At 40.6% G+C, this 14,993-nt stretch overlaps 1 protein-coding gene across 2 annotated transcripts in view; it reads left to right on the top strand.

Annotated features, from left to right (window-relative positions):
• Positions 1-14,993, top strand: part of XRCC4 (X-ray repair cross complementing 4) — a 139,572-nt gene that overhangs the window by 84,036 nt on the left and 40,543 nt on the right. For both annotated transcript variants that reach the window (XM_066616440.1, XM_066616441.1), the window contains one exon: positions 1,014-1,158. In XM_066616440.1, the coding sequence (XP_066472537.1) occupies positions 1,014-1,158 (145 nt within the window). The remainder of the gene's footprint in view (positions 1-1,013; positions 1,159-14,993) is intronic.

The following is a 14,993-nucleotide window of genomic DNA, read 5'->3' on the forward strand; positions in this document are numbered from 1 at the left end:
ACTGGACATAACCAAAAATATGCACCACCTTTTCTCAATTAGGAATTCATTAGTTGCAAATGACAGAAGAGAAAATGAACAAATCTTGATAATCTTTCAAGGTATGGGAGAGGTATGGGAGGCACTTGTCTCCATGTGATTTAAAAGAATCAAGTTGCTTTTGTGAGAAACATGAGTTTTAAGAGTACAAAAACTAAGATAGCAAAACAGCATTTACTCATGGAGGAGTGAATGTGACTTCCTTAGGAAAGAAATTAAACAATCTGCTTAAAAACCTTGAATTAATGTGTCCTTTGTCTAGTATTAGTCATATGAACACTGGCCTGGCCCACTGACCCAGTGCATGCTGGGGAAAATATTAACCTGCTGTAAAGATCTGTACCTAGGGAGAAATAAAATGATATTCTGTGTAATTCAGCTGCTTTAAGAAAGAAGACTGCCAAATCTGGAAAATGAATTTCCTTCTTCTGTCTGCTTCACTTGCAGACTTTGATCTCTTGAAGTTGCAGCTTGTCCATTCTGAAATAAATAGCTTTACAGAAAAGTAGCTCCAATCAGAAGGATAAGCAAATGGGCAGAACAGCAGAATAGTTTTACATTTATGCACTCAGTCTAGCTTCTTGGGCTAAAATTCTCCAAAATTCAGGTATTGAACATAAATTTTGTAACTAGAATCAGTTATAGAGGCAGATTAATTTTGTGTAATTTACTGAATTTCCTGTATTTGGGAGTTACGGCCAAATTTGATGGACCTAAAATGCTACGTAGTGGCAACTGTGGGGTGAGCAGTGGGGAACAAGCCATCAGCCGTAGAAAAATATAGGCAACTGTGAACAATCATTCTGTGGCACTTAATGGTGATTTCTTCTATCTTTTGCTCTTTATATTGCCTGCAAAAATTACTTAATTAGGAATATACTGACTACGGAATATTTGTGAGTATAGCCAGGAAATGGTTTTACAATGTCACCAAAAGAGAGACTTTATTGTTTGCACTATCTGTTTCATTCTAGTGGCCAAACCCAGAAGAGACTCACTACTTAGTCCAGATCTTACGGACATTGCACCAAGTCGAAAAAGAAGACAGCGAGTGCGAAAAGCTGCGGGCGTGGAACCAAAAGTGGCATTGTACGAAGCCCAAGTTCCAGCAAAGAAAAAGTAAGAATGACCAATTCCAGCAAGTTTTATAGAGACATAGGCTTAAGATGTTTTCAACCTGTTTCCTTTGTCTAGGTTAGGGGTCTCCAAACCCTGGCCCAGGGGCCAGATACGGCCCGCAGCGAGCCTCTATCCAGACTGCAGCCAGCCTCTGATCCCCTAAGAGTCCCTGGCCCAGTTGACCAAACACAACCAGAATTGTCCTTGTGGGGTTGGGGAATGGGGGTCCATTTAAGTGTGTGCTTTATTTCTTGGTCTGTGTTGGTGCTTGGAGAAGTCCTGGACATTTGAGCCCATTCATTTATTCATTCATCTAAGTTCCATCTCTAATGTATTTATTTAAATTTTATATTTAATTTTTTTCCCAGCCCTTGACACCATGCCAGATATTTGATGTGGCCCTTCCACCGAAAAGTTTAGAGACGCCTGGTCTAGGTATAAATATTTGTGAAAACTGGTCCTACTGAATGCTCTTTTAAATAAACAACCAAAACCAACAACCTGTGGTTAAAACCAGTGGCCTCTAGTTCTTTGGCCAGTGGCAGCAGAACACAAAAAATTGCCTTCTGTCATCTTTTGACATCCTCCTTCTCACTTCTGTACTCTTTGATTTAAGTCTTAGAACAAAACTGCATCTTAGTTTGTTCAAATGTTGGATCACAATTTTACATCTGTTGGAGACAAGGTTATCAAAAATCTGTTTCCTTAAACAATCCTGGAACGGTTTCCTGAACTCAAATGTTTGGTTACAGAAATTCATCCAAATGGTTTATAAATATGATTTTTTTTTTCTGTTGACTAGTTGTCTTGTAAGAATCCAGCTGCTGCAAAGAATGAAGGAAAACAGAATGTGATTTTTTTAAAAAATGGATGTCTAATTCTTAACACTAAAATGGCATATTCAGTTAAAAGATGAGCTTGAACTATGCATAATGGATTTATCTAATGTTACTGTTGGAAAGGTTTTTGTGCTGCATACATTGCAGCTATGCTATTGGCTATTGTTGATGGAGAAATAGAAATATTCTTTCTGATTTTATGTACCATCTATCTAGGGAGGAGTCTGTGTTAAGTCAAATGCCAAAACTCTCCTACAGGATACAGCTGGTGCCAAGTCGGTGCTGCTGCATCGCTATGTAGGGAGTCAGTTAGAATTGGGCATTCCAGTTTCCAAAGATGTAATTTCTTACTGAGAAAGTCACATGAGAATATTACCAGGCCAATATATTGCTTCTGTTTTGCGTTCAATACAACCAAATGCCCCCAATGTTTCCTTGGACATTTCTGCAGTTGATTATAGATTGAAAATGTGTGACAGCTGTTAACTGTTTTATTGGTATCAATATTCCAATTTATTTCTCTTGATATTTTATTTGTAGTGTGGGATATGCATATGTTGTCTTTTTTGTTGTGGTCTATGGCCACTGCAAAATAAACTTACAAACTAGCATCCCATCCCTCCCATTTGCTAAGGGCTAAGCATCTTTAAATTCATGTTTGTTGTGGAAATTTTATGCAATTTATCTAAAGATACAGTGATCATACTGAGATGTGTGGTATTTTAGTCACAGACTAGTGAAGCTGTACAATTATTTTCCATGACTTGAGTTTTGTGTTGTTTTTAATATCTCAGAATCTAATATTTTGGATAGTGTTTGGGGACAGAATTTTCCTGTGGTATATGGTCTTTGCTTTTTCATGATACTTCTTCATAATAAAGTGGTGTATTGATATACCCAACAGTATACCTGTATTAAACATAGTTTTTGTATTAGCATCCAGACTTAAATAATCATAGAGCTAGCTAACGCATCGCGTCAAATACAAATTTTTCAGTAGATAGTTTCAAATTAAGATGGAGAGGGCCTTAAAAGTCAAGACATGAAAAAGTTGTATAAGACATAGTTTGAAACATGGTTTAGTATTACTAGAATGCGTCTCAGCTCAATGCTCTTTCCTTGTTCATGAAAAAAGAACATTTGCTGCTTCAGTTTCTGATATAAATTAAACCCGGATTTGTCGCTGTGTTCAAGCCAGGTGAATCCTCATTTGTTCTTATCAGACTTGATGAACAAGCAATGATAACCAGCTGTGACCACATCTGAGTCTGATAACCTAGCTTTGACAACAAACCCCAGGTTTGTTTTAAATCAGAAGCAAAAACAGCAAGGGTTCGCACTAGTAACACTAAGCCAGGATTTAATCATAGTTTACCATTATGTCTGAATTAGGTCTTTGTGTCCAGGTATCATAAATAAATCCAAATAAAATGCCTTTGGGTGTTTTGAGTTAATCCATAATTTTCATAGGAAACATTCTTCCTATGTTTTCAGAAAGATACAGGAACTTTTATTTCTTATCTTGTTTACTCACCTGCACTGTCATTATACATGTCCTGCCTCTAATTCATGTACATTTTAATTGAAAAGAAAAACAATGAACTTGCAAAATAATAGGGAAAATTGAATGTATTACTTAAAATAGTAATATCACATTGTCTGGTTGAAAACTTATATTTATGTTCCTGTTTAAGCACAGGGTGGATAAAGTGATTTTGGGCCCAATCCTAACCCCTTATGTCAGTACTTTCCAGCACTGGCATAGTGGTGCCAATGGGACATGTGCTGCATCCTGCAATTGCGTGTCATTCACGGAGGCCTCCTCAAAGTAAGGGAATGTTTGTTCCTTTACCTCAGAGCTGCATTGCCCTTATGTCAGTACTGGAAAGCACTGACATAAGGGGTTAGGATTGCGCCCTTCATTTTTTAACAAAAGTATGATGTTTATAATAAAGACTGCTAGTTAAGTTGTTGGGATGAAATCCTGTGCACAGTGAGACTGCCTAAATCCCTTTGAAGTCAGTGGGATTTAAGCAGGTGAACGTTGCACAAGATTGTAGCCTTAGGCTTCTGTCTTGGAAGACAGTGCTTTTAATCATCTTGCTGTCTTGAGGAAGAATTTCCAGATGATCTCTGGGGAGCAGAATTGGTGTTTATATTGCTGCTTCTGAAAAGGGTCGACACACTAATATTCAAAACCAATTTTCAGGATATGTGGTAAATTAATTTTGAAAATGAAGGTTCACTTGTGATGTTCTGCAAAACTGCCTATGAAGATATAGGAACAAATAAATTACAGAAAAGGTTTCCTGTGATTGGAGAGGATTTACTACCACAAATCATATTAGATTGTTGGAAATGGTTGCAAAATAGCTTGTTTGAAGAAGCAGCTGCCTTCTTGCTAGTAACACAAAATGTTCATTCTGTTGTCACTCGTGTCAGTTGGCGATTTTGATAACTTTCCCAGATATCATGACCCCACTCAGAAAGCAGAGCAATAGGTCAAGTAGCATTTTCTTATATTATCAGGTATGTTTGACAGGGAAACTGTTTGAACATAGTGGGTGATAGCCAGTCATCTTTTTCAGTATATAAGGAAAGTCAGAATGATAAGTGGAGGAAAAAATTTTGGCAATGGGCTAACGTGTCTTGAGGGTAAGCTCTGGAAGTAGTGAAGCTTTTGGAAATTATAGCTTTGCCTTTCGTTATCTTATACCCCTTTATTAATTTTTTAAAAGGCCCTTGGAATGGAATGAGACTGAACTTTACATGCTGAGTCAAAGTGTCGTGTTCTTTTCAGTGCTGGTAAATATCCATGATACGTTTACCCTAGCTTCAGCAAAGAATATTTTAGCCTTTTTACAGGGTCATGACTCATTCAGCATCTGGCTGGAACTGAGAGCCAGTGTGGTCCAGTTGAATATGTTTGGACCTCAGAAATCTCTGTTAAAATCTCATCTCAGACCTGGACTCACTGGGTGGCCTTAAGCAAGCTGCTCTGTATGAATTCTCCATCTGTAAAACTGTGAACATTAATGACAGTGTTATAAAAGTGTTTTATATACTAAAAATGTTATATGAATACCTGTTTTAGAATACCAAGGATTTTAAAAATAAGATTTCCAAAAATGTATGTTTCAATTCAAACCTGGAGAGCTAGAGTACACAGTAAGCTTACCATCTGAGAGCCTGTTCTGCCTGTTCAGAAGTCTGAACACTCCCTGCCAACAGACCGAGCAAGCTCAAAGCGATCTCAAACAAATACTCAGGGAAGAAGGAAACACTGGCTGGTCTATAGTTGAGGTCTGTGTCTCTCAGTCCTTAGTTGCTAATTTTCTCTTTCCCTCTCGGTTTCTAGCAACAGAGCTGCTAAGGAGCTGGATTCATGAATATGAGCTATTAGACAAAGAACACCTCCTTCCCTTTATATTTGATTCCAGATTTCTCTGACATAACTGGTGAACCTAAATAATTCTCATTGGGGTAAATCCAAGCTGCTCTCATATGGTGAGCAAATAACATTTAGGTTGTTTCTGAGCCATTTGGGCTATTTTGCTCTCACTCAGAAAGTTCTGATATTTCAGACTTAGAATATTTTCTGTGGTTCTACAAGATGATTACCCAATATGAAAATCTGGTAATCTCATGTCCTTGAAAATGTGGCTGTGATGAAGGAGTCCGTGATCCTGGGAAGTTCATGAAAATGAAGAGAGTGGTATAAAGGGTAATATTTAGTTCACTGAAGTTGATGGGATTGGGTACATAAGTTCAGAATGTAATGTAGGGTTGTTCAGATGACTAGAGAAATCTGGTAAGGGAAATAGTACGTTCCTGGTTATTTGGTAGGCTACTGAATACAGTATTGAAGTAGAGGAAGGTATATGTCATCTTCATAAAGCCAATATATCTAATAGCATCTCACAGCAGAAACTTCCACTGTATCATTTGTAGAAAGCACACCACTTCTCCTTTCCTCCCCCCGGCTTTCCTACACTGTCAAAGTGCCCAGCTTCTTCAAGCTGTTATCCTATGGCAGTGATTTTCAACTGTTTTCATTTCACAGCGCACTGACAATGTACTAAAATTGTCCAGGCAAATTGTCCAGACAGTATGCTAAAATTGTCAGTGCAATCTGTTTATTGACAAGGCACAGTACGCTTCCGGTGGGGGTGGGGGGGCTCACATTCCTCAATGGTCCTACTAATAAATGATACTCCCCGAAATTCCCACAGTACAACCTGCAAACCATTAGCAGCACACCAATGTGCCTTTGCACAGTGGTTGAAGATGGCTGTCCTTTGACCATACCTAGAAGGCAGTGTAACTGGTGTCAAAAACCTTTTCTGTACCTCCTCACCAGTTATCCCTCCCTCCAGTTATCCTCAGTTATTCCTAGTTATCCTCCAGTTATCCCCTCCAGTTATCCTCAGAACTGGCGTAGGTTACAGGCAAGGGGACAAATGCCAAAACTCGGTTAGGAACAAAAAAGCCTTTGAGGATAAAAATTAGGCTCAGCCATCCTTGTGAATATGACATTGACCTTCTCTACCATGAAGCTGTCATGGGAATTTTAAGTGCACTGCTGTATGTGCCTCCTCCTTTCAACAGTCTACTATCACCATGGGAAATGTCTTGCTTAAGTTCCTGAGGATTTTCTTCAAAATGTGGTGAGGACGTAAACAGCTTTTCATTTGATAACCCCCTGCCTTCTTAAAAGCATGGCAAGTCTGCGGTGCATCATGAATTCCCTTGGGGTGGTATCTCTTCTTTTGCCTAATTTATTGCCTGTGGCTCGCATTTTGAAACTCTGAATTCAACCTTTGTTTAAAATGTGATTTTCTACCACCAGTGATTCAAGTAGCAAAAGCTTTGGCTTATCTTGAATTTCAGCTTTCTCAGAGGGGTCATGCAGACATTGGTATTACTGTCTTACATGAAGTAATATTTTACTGGAAAGGTTTAACACTGTGAAATTAGATGCCACTTTAAAAGACATCAACCTTTTTCATGGCCCAGTGAGAGTATGAAGTTCACGTTACAGCCACCGTTTTTAAAAAGCTATTATTTTCTTTCAAAAGTGCTTGTTAGCCTGTCATTGCACTTTAAAAAAGATTTACTTGTTATAATGTAAAGATCTTTAGAACCTGGGTAGTCTGCTTCTGAGGTTACTTAACGCAAGTAACCATTGTTGGGAAAAACCTTGGTGCCTGACAAAGGGCGCAATCCTAACCCCTTATGTCAGTCCTTTCCAGCACTGACATAATGGCAATGCAGCTCCGAGGTAAGGGAACAAACATTCCCTTACTTTGGGGAAGCCTCTGTGAGTGACACCCAACTGCAGGATGCTGCACACGGCCCAGTGGCACCGCTATGCCAGTGCTGGAAAGCACTGACATAAGGGGTTAGGATTGCACCCTAAATGCATTAAACAGCATCACAAACCAGAGTTGAACTTAAGAGTGACTCTGATTTGAGCCTTAGCAGCGTGCAAAATCTTTTCAGGTGAATAAGCAGGTTTCTGTCAAGGCTTAACATCTGAAATATTGGTGGCTTCATTCCATGATCCCAGCCATGTCAGATTTCATCCATCTCTGATCAGTGGCTGTACCCAGTGCTTATGAAGCCAAGAGGAGCACCCTTGACCACAACCAGTGATGAGACTGTTACTGGCTGAATTTGGATTGCTCAATTCAGGTTTCACACAGGAGCTAGTAATGTAAGTACTGTATCCTAACTAATAGCATGGCTAGTCTAATAGCAGGGCTATACCCAGCTCTTTGACAGAGCTCTGAATAAGACCTGCAGCCCGGTTCTTCTATGCCAGAGGAACAGATGGCATAGTGGGCTAGACTCGAAGGGACAGTGCAGAGTTAATTGCCTGTGTCTGAATATAACACAGTGAGTGAGTAGCTTATGTGGTCAGCAGGCCTTAATTATTACCTCTGTCATGGCACCATTGGTATGACCATTCCTGCAAGTGTTTGAATACATGCCAACAATGTTGTTATCACCAGTGATATTCATAAAAATATTCTTGTTTGAATAGCTAAAATGGAAAGGGAAGGGGAGGTAACTTGCCAGAGGTGAAGACCAGAATATGAGGAGCCTTGCAACTTGTTTTGTGGAAATACCGAGTTAGGTCCATAGCTTTTTCCAACAGCAAAATTAACCAAACTTTTTTCTTCTCTTTTACTAACAGTTAAGGTCACTGTGTTAGAATATTTTTTTACAACTTATTCCTGCAAAGGAAAGAAATGCAAGCTAAGCCACCTTCTACATCTGTGGTGTTAATTTGTGTATTACAGACAGTGCTGTGATTTATTCATGGTGCTGTAGGTTGAAAAATGCAACCATAAATTTACAAGATCTTGCATTGCAGAATTTGCCAGTTTGAAGTTGGCTAATTTTAATCCTTCTTTCCAAAATGTGTACCTTGAGCTAGGTTGCACCATAAAATCTTTGTGTGTGCGTATGGAGGGAAGGGAGATTTCCAAATTTCCTTTCAGCAGTTTCCAAATCCAAACAAGTGCTAACCTGATCTGTGAACGCTGTATAGTTTCCGTCATAGCATTATAAAATGTTGTGACATTTATAACAATGGTGGCGGTGTTTTAAAGTCCTGCATCATGTGTTTCTTACATAAGTAGAATCTTCACCGTGCAAGGTGAAAGAAAAATGATGGTTTCATACACGTGGGTGGCCACAACGCCTCCTTGCCCAGGTACATGCCTACAATTGCTTGAGAAAATGCAAGTGGAAATGTGGTGGCACACAGATATTGACACCATAATTAAAAGAAATAGCTACAATCTATGTGCAGCTCGGTTCCTATTAACATCATGATGTATGACTGCGAGCATATGCATGGATGAGTCACTACTATGTATGTGTCAGAGAACCTGTCTGGGTGAACAGGTCTTACAAATACTGGAGATCTCTGCTGTACCATTTCCCATTCTCCTCCCTCCCAGAAAAGTCATATTCAAAATGAAATGTGAACAAAACTAAGGGCACAAGCCTAACCAGATCTACTCAGAAGTAAGTCCTATTTTGTTCAATGGGGCTTACTCTTAGGAAAGTGTGGTTAGGATTGCAGCCTTAACCATTTAAAAATAGGACAGTTGCTCTGTGGGAATGAAGAGATTGGCATAAGAAATCCCGGACATTCATTAGTGGTCAGTGATTAGCATGAAAATATGGGGGAGGGTGTTTTAGCAAAAAAAAAAGGGGGGGAGGGGGTATTGTGCCAGTTGGTTCAGTTCAGAAGGCGGTAAGATTTCAAGTGTACTTCTAGGCAGGGTTCTGGAGCACTGCCAGTGTTTCTTGTGTTGCTCATAAGTACCACTTCTAAAAACCAGAATCTATATTATTGTTATTGTTATTATTAGTATTTATATACTGCTTTTCAACTAAAAGTTTACAAAGTGGTTTACAGAGAAAAATCAAATAACTAATGGCTCCCTGTCCCAAAAGGGCTCACAATCTAAAAGATGCAAAACACCAGCAGCCAGCCACTAGAAAAGACACTGCTGGGGTGAGGTGGGCCAGTTACTCTCCCCCTGCTAAAAAGAGAAGCACCCACTTGAAAGAGTGCCTCTTACCCAGTTAGCAGGGGTATACCCAGTTAGCAGAATCTCTAGTTCCCAGTTCAAGACTTTCTTGGAAGGTTGTCAACATGTTACACACTTGAACCTCCAGCTTCCAGGGGATCTCTCTCCAAATCGTATGGGAGTCCTTGCGTTTTTGACATGGCCTTTGCTATTTATGGGTGTCTTTAAATCTTAACAGAAACTACCTGCTTGCCATGGTCATAATCTGAGATCCTGCTTCACATAGCCCTGCCATCGAAAGTATGCTGTGAGGACACAGCCGGGTTTTTTGAACTTGTGGTGCTCAGGCTGAGGTGTTCCCTGCCCCGTGAGGCCCACCTGGTCATCTCACTTTTGGTTTTCTGCCGCTTTGGTGAAACTGTTTTATTTCATCAGGTATTTAGTTTAGAAGGGTGACTTTCTCTCCATTCTGTTGAGGCGTAGTTTTCTTTTCACTTCTTGGGTGAGGGATAGATAATTTGTAAATTGTGTTTATTAATTTGTTTTCTACTGTTTTCATTTAAGTGTTCTGGCTTTGTTGCATTTTTGTAAGCTAGCTTGGGGGCCCTTGTTAGGGCTGAAAAGTAGCTTAGAAGTTTATGGATAAATAAAACGGTACTATTGTTTCAGTGTTTATAGAAAGGAATACCTGGCCTTGTTTCCTTCGGTTTCTGTGATGAACCACATTAAGCCTGTCTATCTACTTGCCTGCCAATCCATATTAAGCTCGTAAAGGCTCCAAAATGAAAATAAAAATGTTTTTCAATTTTTTCTTTAAAACCATTTTACATTTCTGGGGTTTTCAATAATATACGGAAAAATAGATACAACCATCAGGGAGGAATGTTTGTTGCTTTTCTTGTTCTCATGTCACAAGTAATCCCAAATAAAAAACTCAGGACAGTGGCAGTCTACATTATACACACTTCCTGCTTCTATTTCATTCAGGGCTGTTTTATTGAGACTGTCTGCATGGTACAGAATGTGAGGAAATCTGAGTACAGTACTTGGTTGCTCAGCTGACTGCCTCTCTAATACCGTTCTGTTATTTTAAGAATAAAGGCATGCTTTAAAGACTGGGTTTTTTGTATATCAGAACCTACATTTTAGTCTTGCTTCCTTTGTCCTTGCAAATAAAAATGTATGTATTGAAATAAATGTTTTCATTCCTGTGGGTTCATCTGGTGCATGTTGTAGCACTCAGGATTAGTTCATTCCTTCAGGGGCATTTCTGCCTAGTAAGTTAAAGTGCTCATTTTCTGATGATCGGTGAATCCTGGGGTCACTGCCTGAACTATTCTGCACAAGGCAGGGGAAGAGGTGCGGGAGCCTTTCCTCTGAGGATTCTTTACAAAATTGAATCTAGGCAGAAGAGTGTCAATATTGGGCCCAGCGGGGATCAAGGCATTAAGATGATGATGAAAACTGTTAAAAACACTCTGGTTCATTTTAGCTTTCAGGATTGTTGTCAGAAAAAGCACAGGACAAGAGCAGTTCCTTTTCTCTCAAATTCAGGACAGGCACCAGATTATGCCAGACCCTGGGGCAAGGCTGCCCTCTAGGCCTGCCAGCTACTGTGGGATTCCACATGATCTCCTACTTTCACCCTCAAGTCCACCCTAGGTTCTGTCCCAAGGTGCCACCCTACTGCTAAAATTATTTTATTTTAAGAGCTGGAAATCCTAAAACCAGTAGGAACATAGTTCAGCTAGTGGTCTTAACTGGAAATATTGTGCTTCGTATGCTAATGAAGGAAATAATAATTTGGCACAATGATGCTCTGAGCCAAAGAATGTCATCTGTTTTCATAGTAATTGCCTCCTATGTAGACATACACAAGACTGCTTTGACCATTCTTACAATTGGTGTAACATGAGAAATCACGCAGGTCATATACATAATTTTTTGAAACAACTCTTGCAGCTCAATTCTGTGTGTGTGTCCTCCACCTATGCAGCTGTGTCAAACCTGCTTGCCCTGTATCCTGCGAGGGGGCAGCCCCAGAGGTCTTCTCTGGGGTAAATCTCCAAGGAGCAAGGGGTCTACTGCTCAATACTCCAGTATTGATGGTGCTGGTCTGCATGGAGCCAGCTGCGGGATTGGGTCTGGGAAGGAGGTTTGGATTAGGCTGTGGCTGCTGCCACCAAACCAGCCCCCTTCCTAGCCCCGTTACACTCAGACTTGTGCCAGCAAAAGAGCTGGTGCAGGTCTGGGTAGACCCATTCTGGTGCTGGAGGCTTACTTCTGGGTAAGGGACAGAATGTTCTCTTATCCAGAGGAGAACTCAAGAACTGCCCCACTCCTGCAGGATGCAGCATGCACTCTGGCTGTGTGGCTGTATTAGTAGGGGAGGGAAAGGATAGGAATGGGGCCTTTAAGGTATAAAATCAACAGCTACAGGACATCCACACATGCAGCTCAAAAACCAATTGCTACTGATACCAGTGAGATCCTGGGTTACTTGAGAAAAATAGAAGCGCGGGGAGCAGAATAGAAAACATAGAAGTAAAGGCTGGAGGCAGCCAGAAAATACTGTGGGAAACCTGGGGCCAAGAAAGGATTTTCAAGAACCCTCACACCCTCAGCCAGTTCCTGTAAAAATTCAAAAATTCACAGACTATGAAATTATTCCTTGCTACCACCCCAATTTCTTTAGGCATTTGGGAAGGTCTCAATATCGCTTTCAAAAAATTCCAACTGTCTGGTTATCAGTACTGTAGGCCACTAGCAGAGTGGCTTAGCATAGATCAGTTTAGAGTAGGGGTTTCAAACATGGACCGGATGCAACCCCTGGAAGCTATTTAGCTGGTCCCCATGATAACTGGGTGTTATCTCCAGAGACACCCTTTCAGCAGCTTCGCTTCTGCTGAGGTTCTGGAAGGGAAAGATGGAAGGAGGCCTTAGAAGGCAAGGAATACTAGAGGGGAAGGGGCAAACCAAGGGAGTGAGAGAAGGAGACGCTGCTGAGATGTTGGGAGAGTCTGGTTATCACATGGACTCAGCAGTGCTGCTTCTGTCAAGGCATCACTTCGCAGGCCGTCTACAACTATGTAAAAATATATGTTAGGAAAACAACAATTAACTGTAACAGAAAATGTATGGAAACAGACTGAATGGCTGTCACAACAGAGAAACAAAAAAAAGCATTCAAGATGCAGAGCACACAGTTCATAAATTAGTATAATTAATTACTAATTAAAAACCTGGGTCAAATGTTCTTCCTAAAGGCTACAGGGATAATTTAAAAAGGGCATCCTTAGGTAACTCCAGCGTACTGACCCACTATAATGGAAGCCCTGTTATGGCGCGCTCTCTCTCTCTCTCTCTCTCTCTCTCTCTCTCTCTCTCACACACACACACACACACACCCAGCTGTTAAGGGTCTTTAGAACATTTAAGATAGATCTCATGTGATAGGGAGCTCACCTCATGTAGGAAGAAGTGCTCTTTAAATTAGACAAGATGTGGGCCATTTAGAAAAAATATCTCTTACTGAAGAAGAAAAAGTGGGTCAGTTTGAACTATTACATTCTTGAAATGAGAATGAATTTCCATACCCCTAACAAAGCAGTGAGGAAAAACTGGTGTGCTGCAATAACAATTATTAGTTGTTATACAGGAACCACTGTATGTATGTTCTTGGCCTGATGGGATAGGAAATCCTGGAGTGATATGGAGGTAGGACACCTACTGCAGAGGGAATGATTTGCCAAGTTGCTCTGAATTTTGCATGCAAAATCATGACAGCATTTTATTGGTAAAGATGGTAAAGGCTTTTGGGCAAGGGTTGGGGGGAGGAATCATCTTGCTTTTATGCTTTTAATTTCTTCCTGTGTTGCAGTGTCAGAAAACTGGACCTACATTATCAGTTCTCCCTGTTTTCCTACACCTGGCATTTTTCTCTTGCCACCGTGAAATTAGGAGTTTGCCTTCTAATGTGAAGCATACCATGTTTTCAATTATAGCAGCCAGCTAAAGGACATAAACTTTGGGTAAACCTTTCATGTTGTGTTTATTAAATATGATGTGATGGCTCTTCGATGCTCATTATATTTCATGTCAATAGCATCAGATAATTTTCATAGCATGGGCCTTTGAAGAAACTGTGGAAATGCTAAATGGATTGGACAGAATTTCTTTGTCCCGGTAAATTGCCTTGCATTGCAACAGCTAACCATTTTTCAATTATATATAAAAGAAATCTGATTTAGAACATTATTTCTTGTAAAAATTATAAGAAGCCCTGATAACTGAATTTATTTTATTTCTTTGTTAAGTAAGCTGCTTTGGTACAAAACAAGTCTCAAATTTCAAAATATTGCTATTATCAGAGACATTAACAATATGCTACACTTGGAGGAAATTCACAGCATGTGTGGGCCTTGAAGAGGGCTGGATAGGAATGGGGGGGCACATATGAACCTCATATTCCTTGTGATGGTCTCTTGTATTACATGAGCACAGCCTGTACACTCCCTTATAGATAGGTAAACGAGGAACTACGAGTAGTGAACAAGGTGGGACTCCATAAACGGACGCTACACCTTCACTTGGATTTCGTTGAGTTCTAATCTTGAATAAGAGTGTCATACTATTTCTCTCCCCTGCTGGTACATCTGCTCTACAAACAGATGCTCTGTATGCACTGGGGGGTGGGGACAGAACAAGAGGCTTCAGGCGGAAAAGGGGGTTTAAATCCTTTTACCCCTCCATAAGCCTCTCTCTCTGAAATGCAACTTTTCAGACCTAAGAACATAAGAACAGCCCCACTGGATCAGGCCATAGGCGCATCTAGTACAGCTTCCTGTATCTCACAGCAGCCCACCAAATGCCCCAAGGAGCACACCAGATAACAAGAGACCTGCATCCTGGTGTCCTCCCTTGCATCTGGCATTCTGACATAGCCCATTTCTAAAATCAGGAGGTCGCACATACGCATCATGGCTTATAACCCGTAATGGATTTTTCCTCCAGAAACATGTCCAATCCCCTTTTAAAGGCGTCCAGGCCAGATTTCATCAGCACATCCTGTGGCAAGGAGTTCCACAGACCGACCACATGCTGAGTAAAGAAATATTTTCTTTTGTCTGTCCTAACCCTCCAAACACTCAATTTTAGTGGATGTCCCCTGGTTCTGGTATTATGTGAGAGTGTAAAGAGCATCTCTCTATTCACTCTGTCCATCCCCTGCATAATTTTGTATGTCTCAGTCATGTTCCCCCTGAGGCGCCTCTTTTCTAGGCTGAAGAGGCCCAAATGCCTTAGCCTTTCCTTATAAGGAAGGTGCCCCAGCCCAGTAATCATCTTAGTTGCAGATAGCGGAATTGTGTTCTGCTGACACAAGTCTAAGGAAACAAAGGGGAAGGGAAGGCTTGAAAAAGAGGGGATAGGACCCAGTGTGTGCCAT

This window comes from Tiliqua scincoides, chromosome 2 (assembly GCF_035046505.1).
Source record: "Tiliqua scincoides isolate rTilSci1 chromosome 2, rTilSci1.hap2, whole genome shotgun sequence".
NCBI lineage: Eukaryota > Metazoa > Chordata > Lepidosauria > Squamata > Scincidae > Tiliqua > Tiliqua scincoides.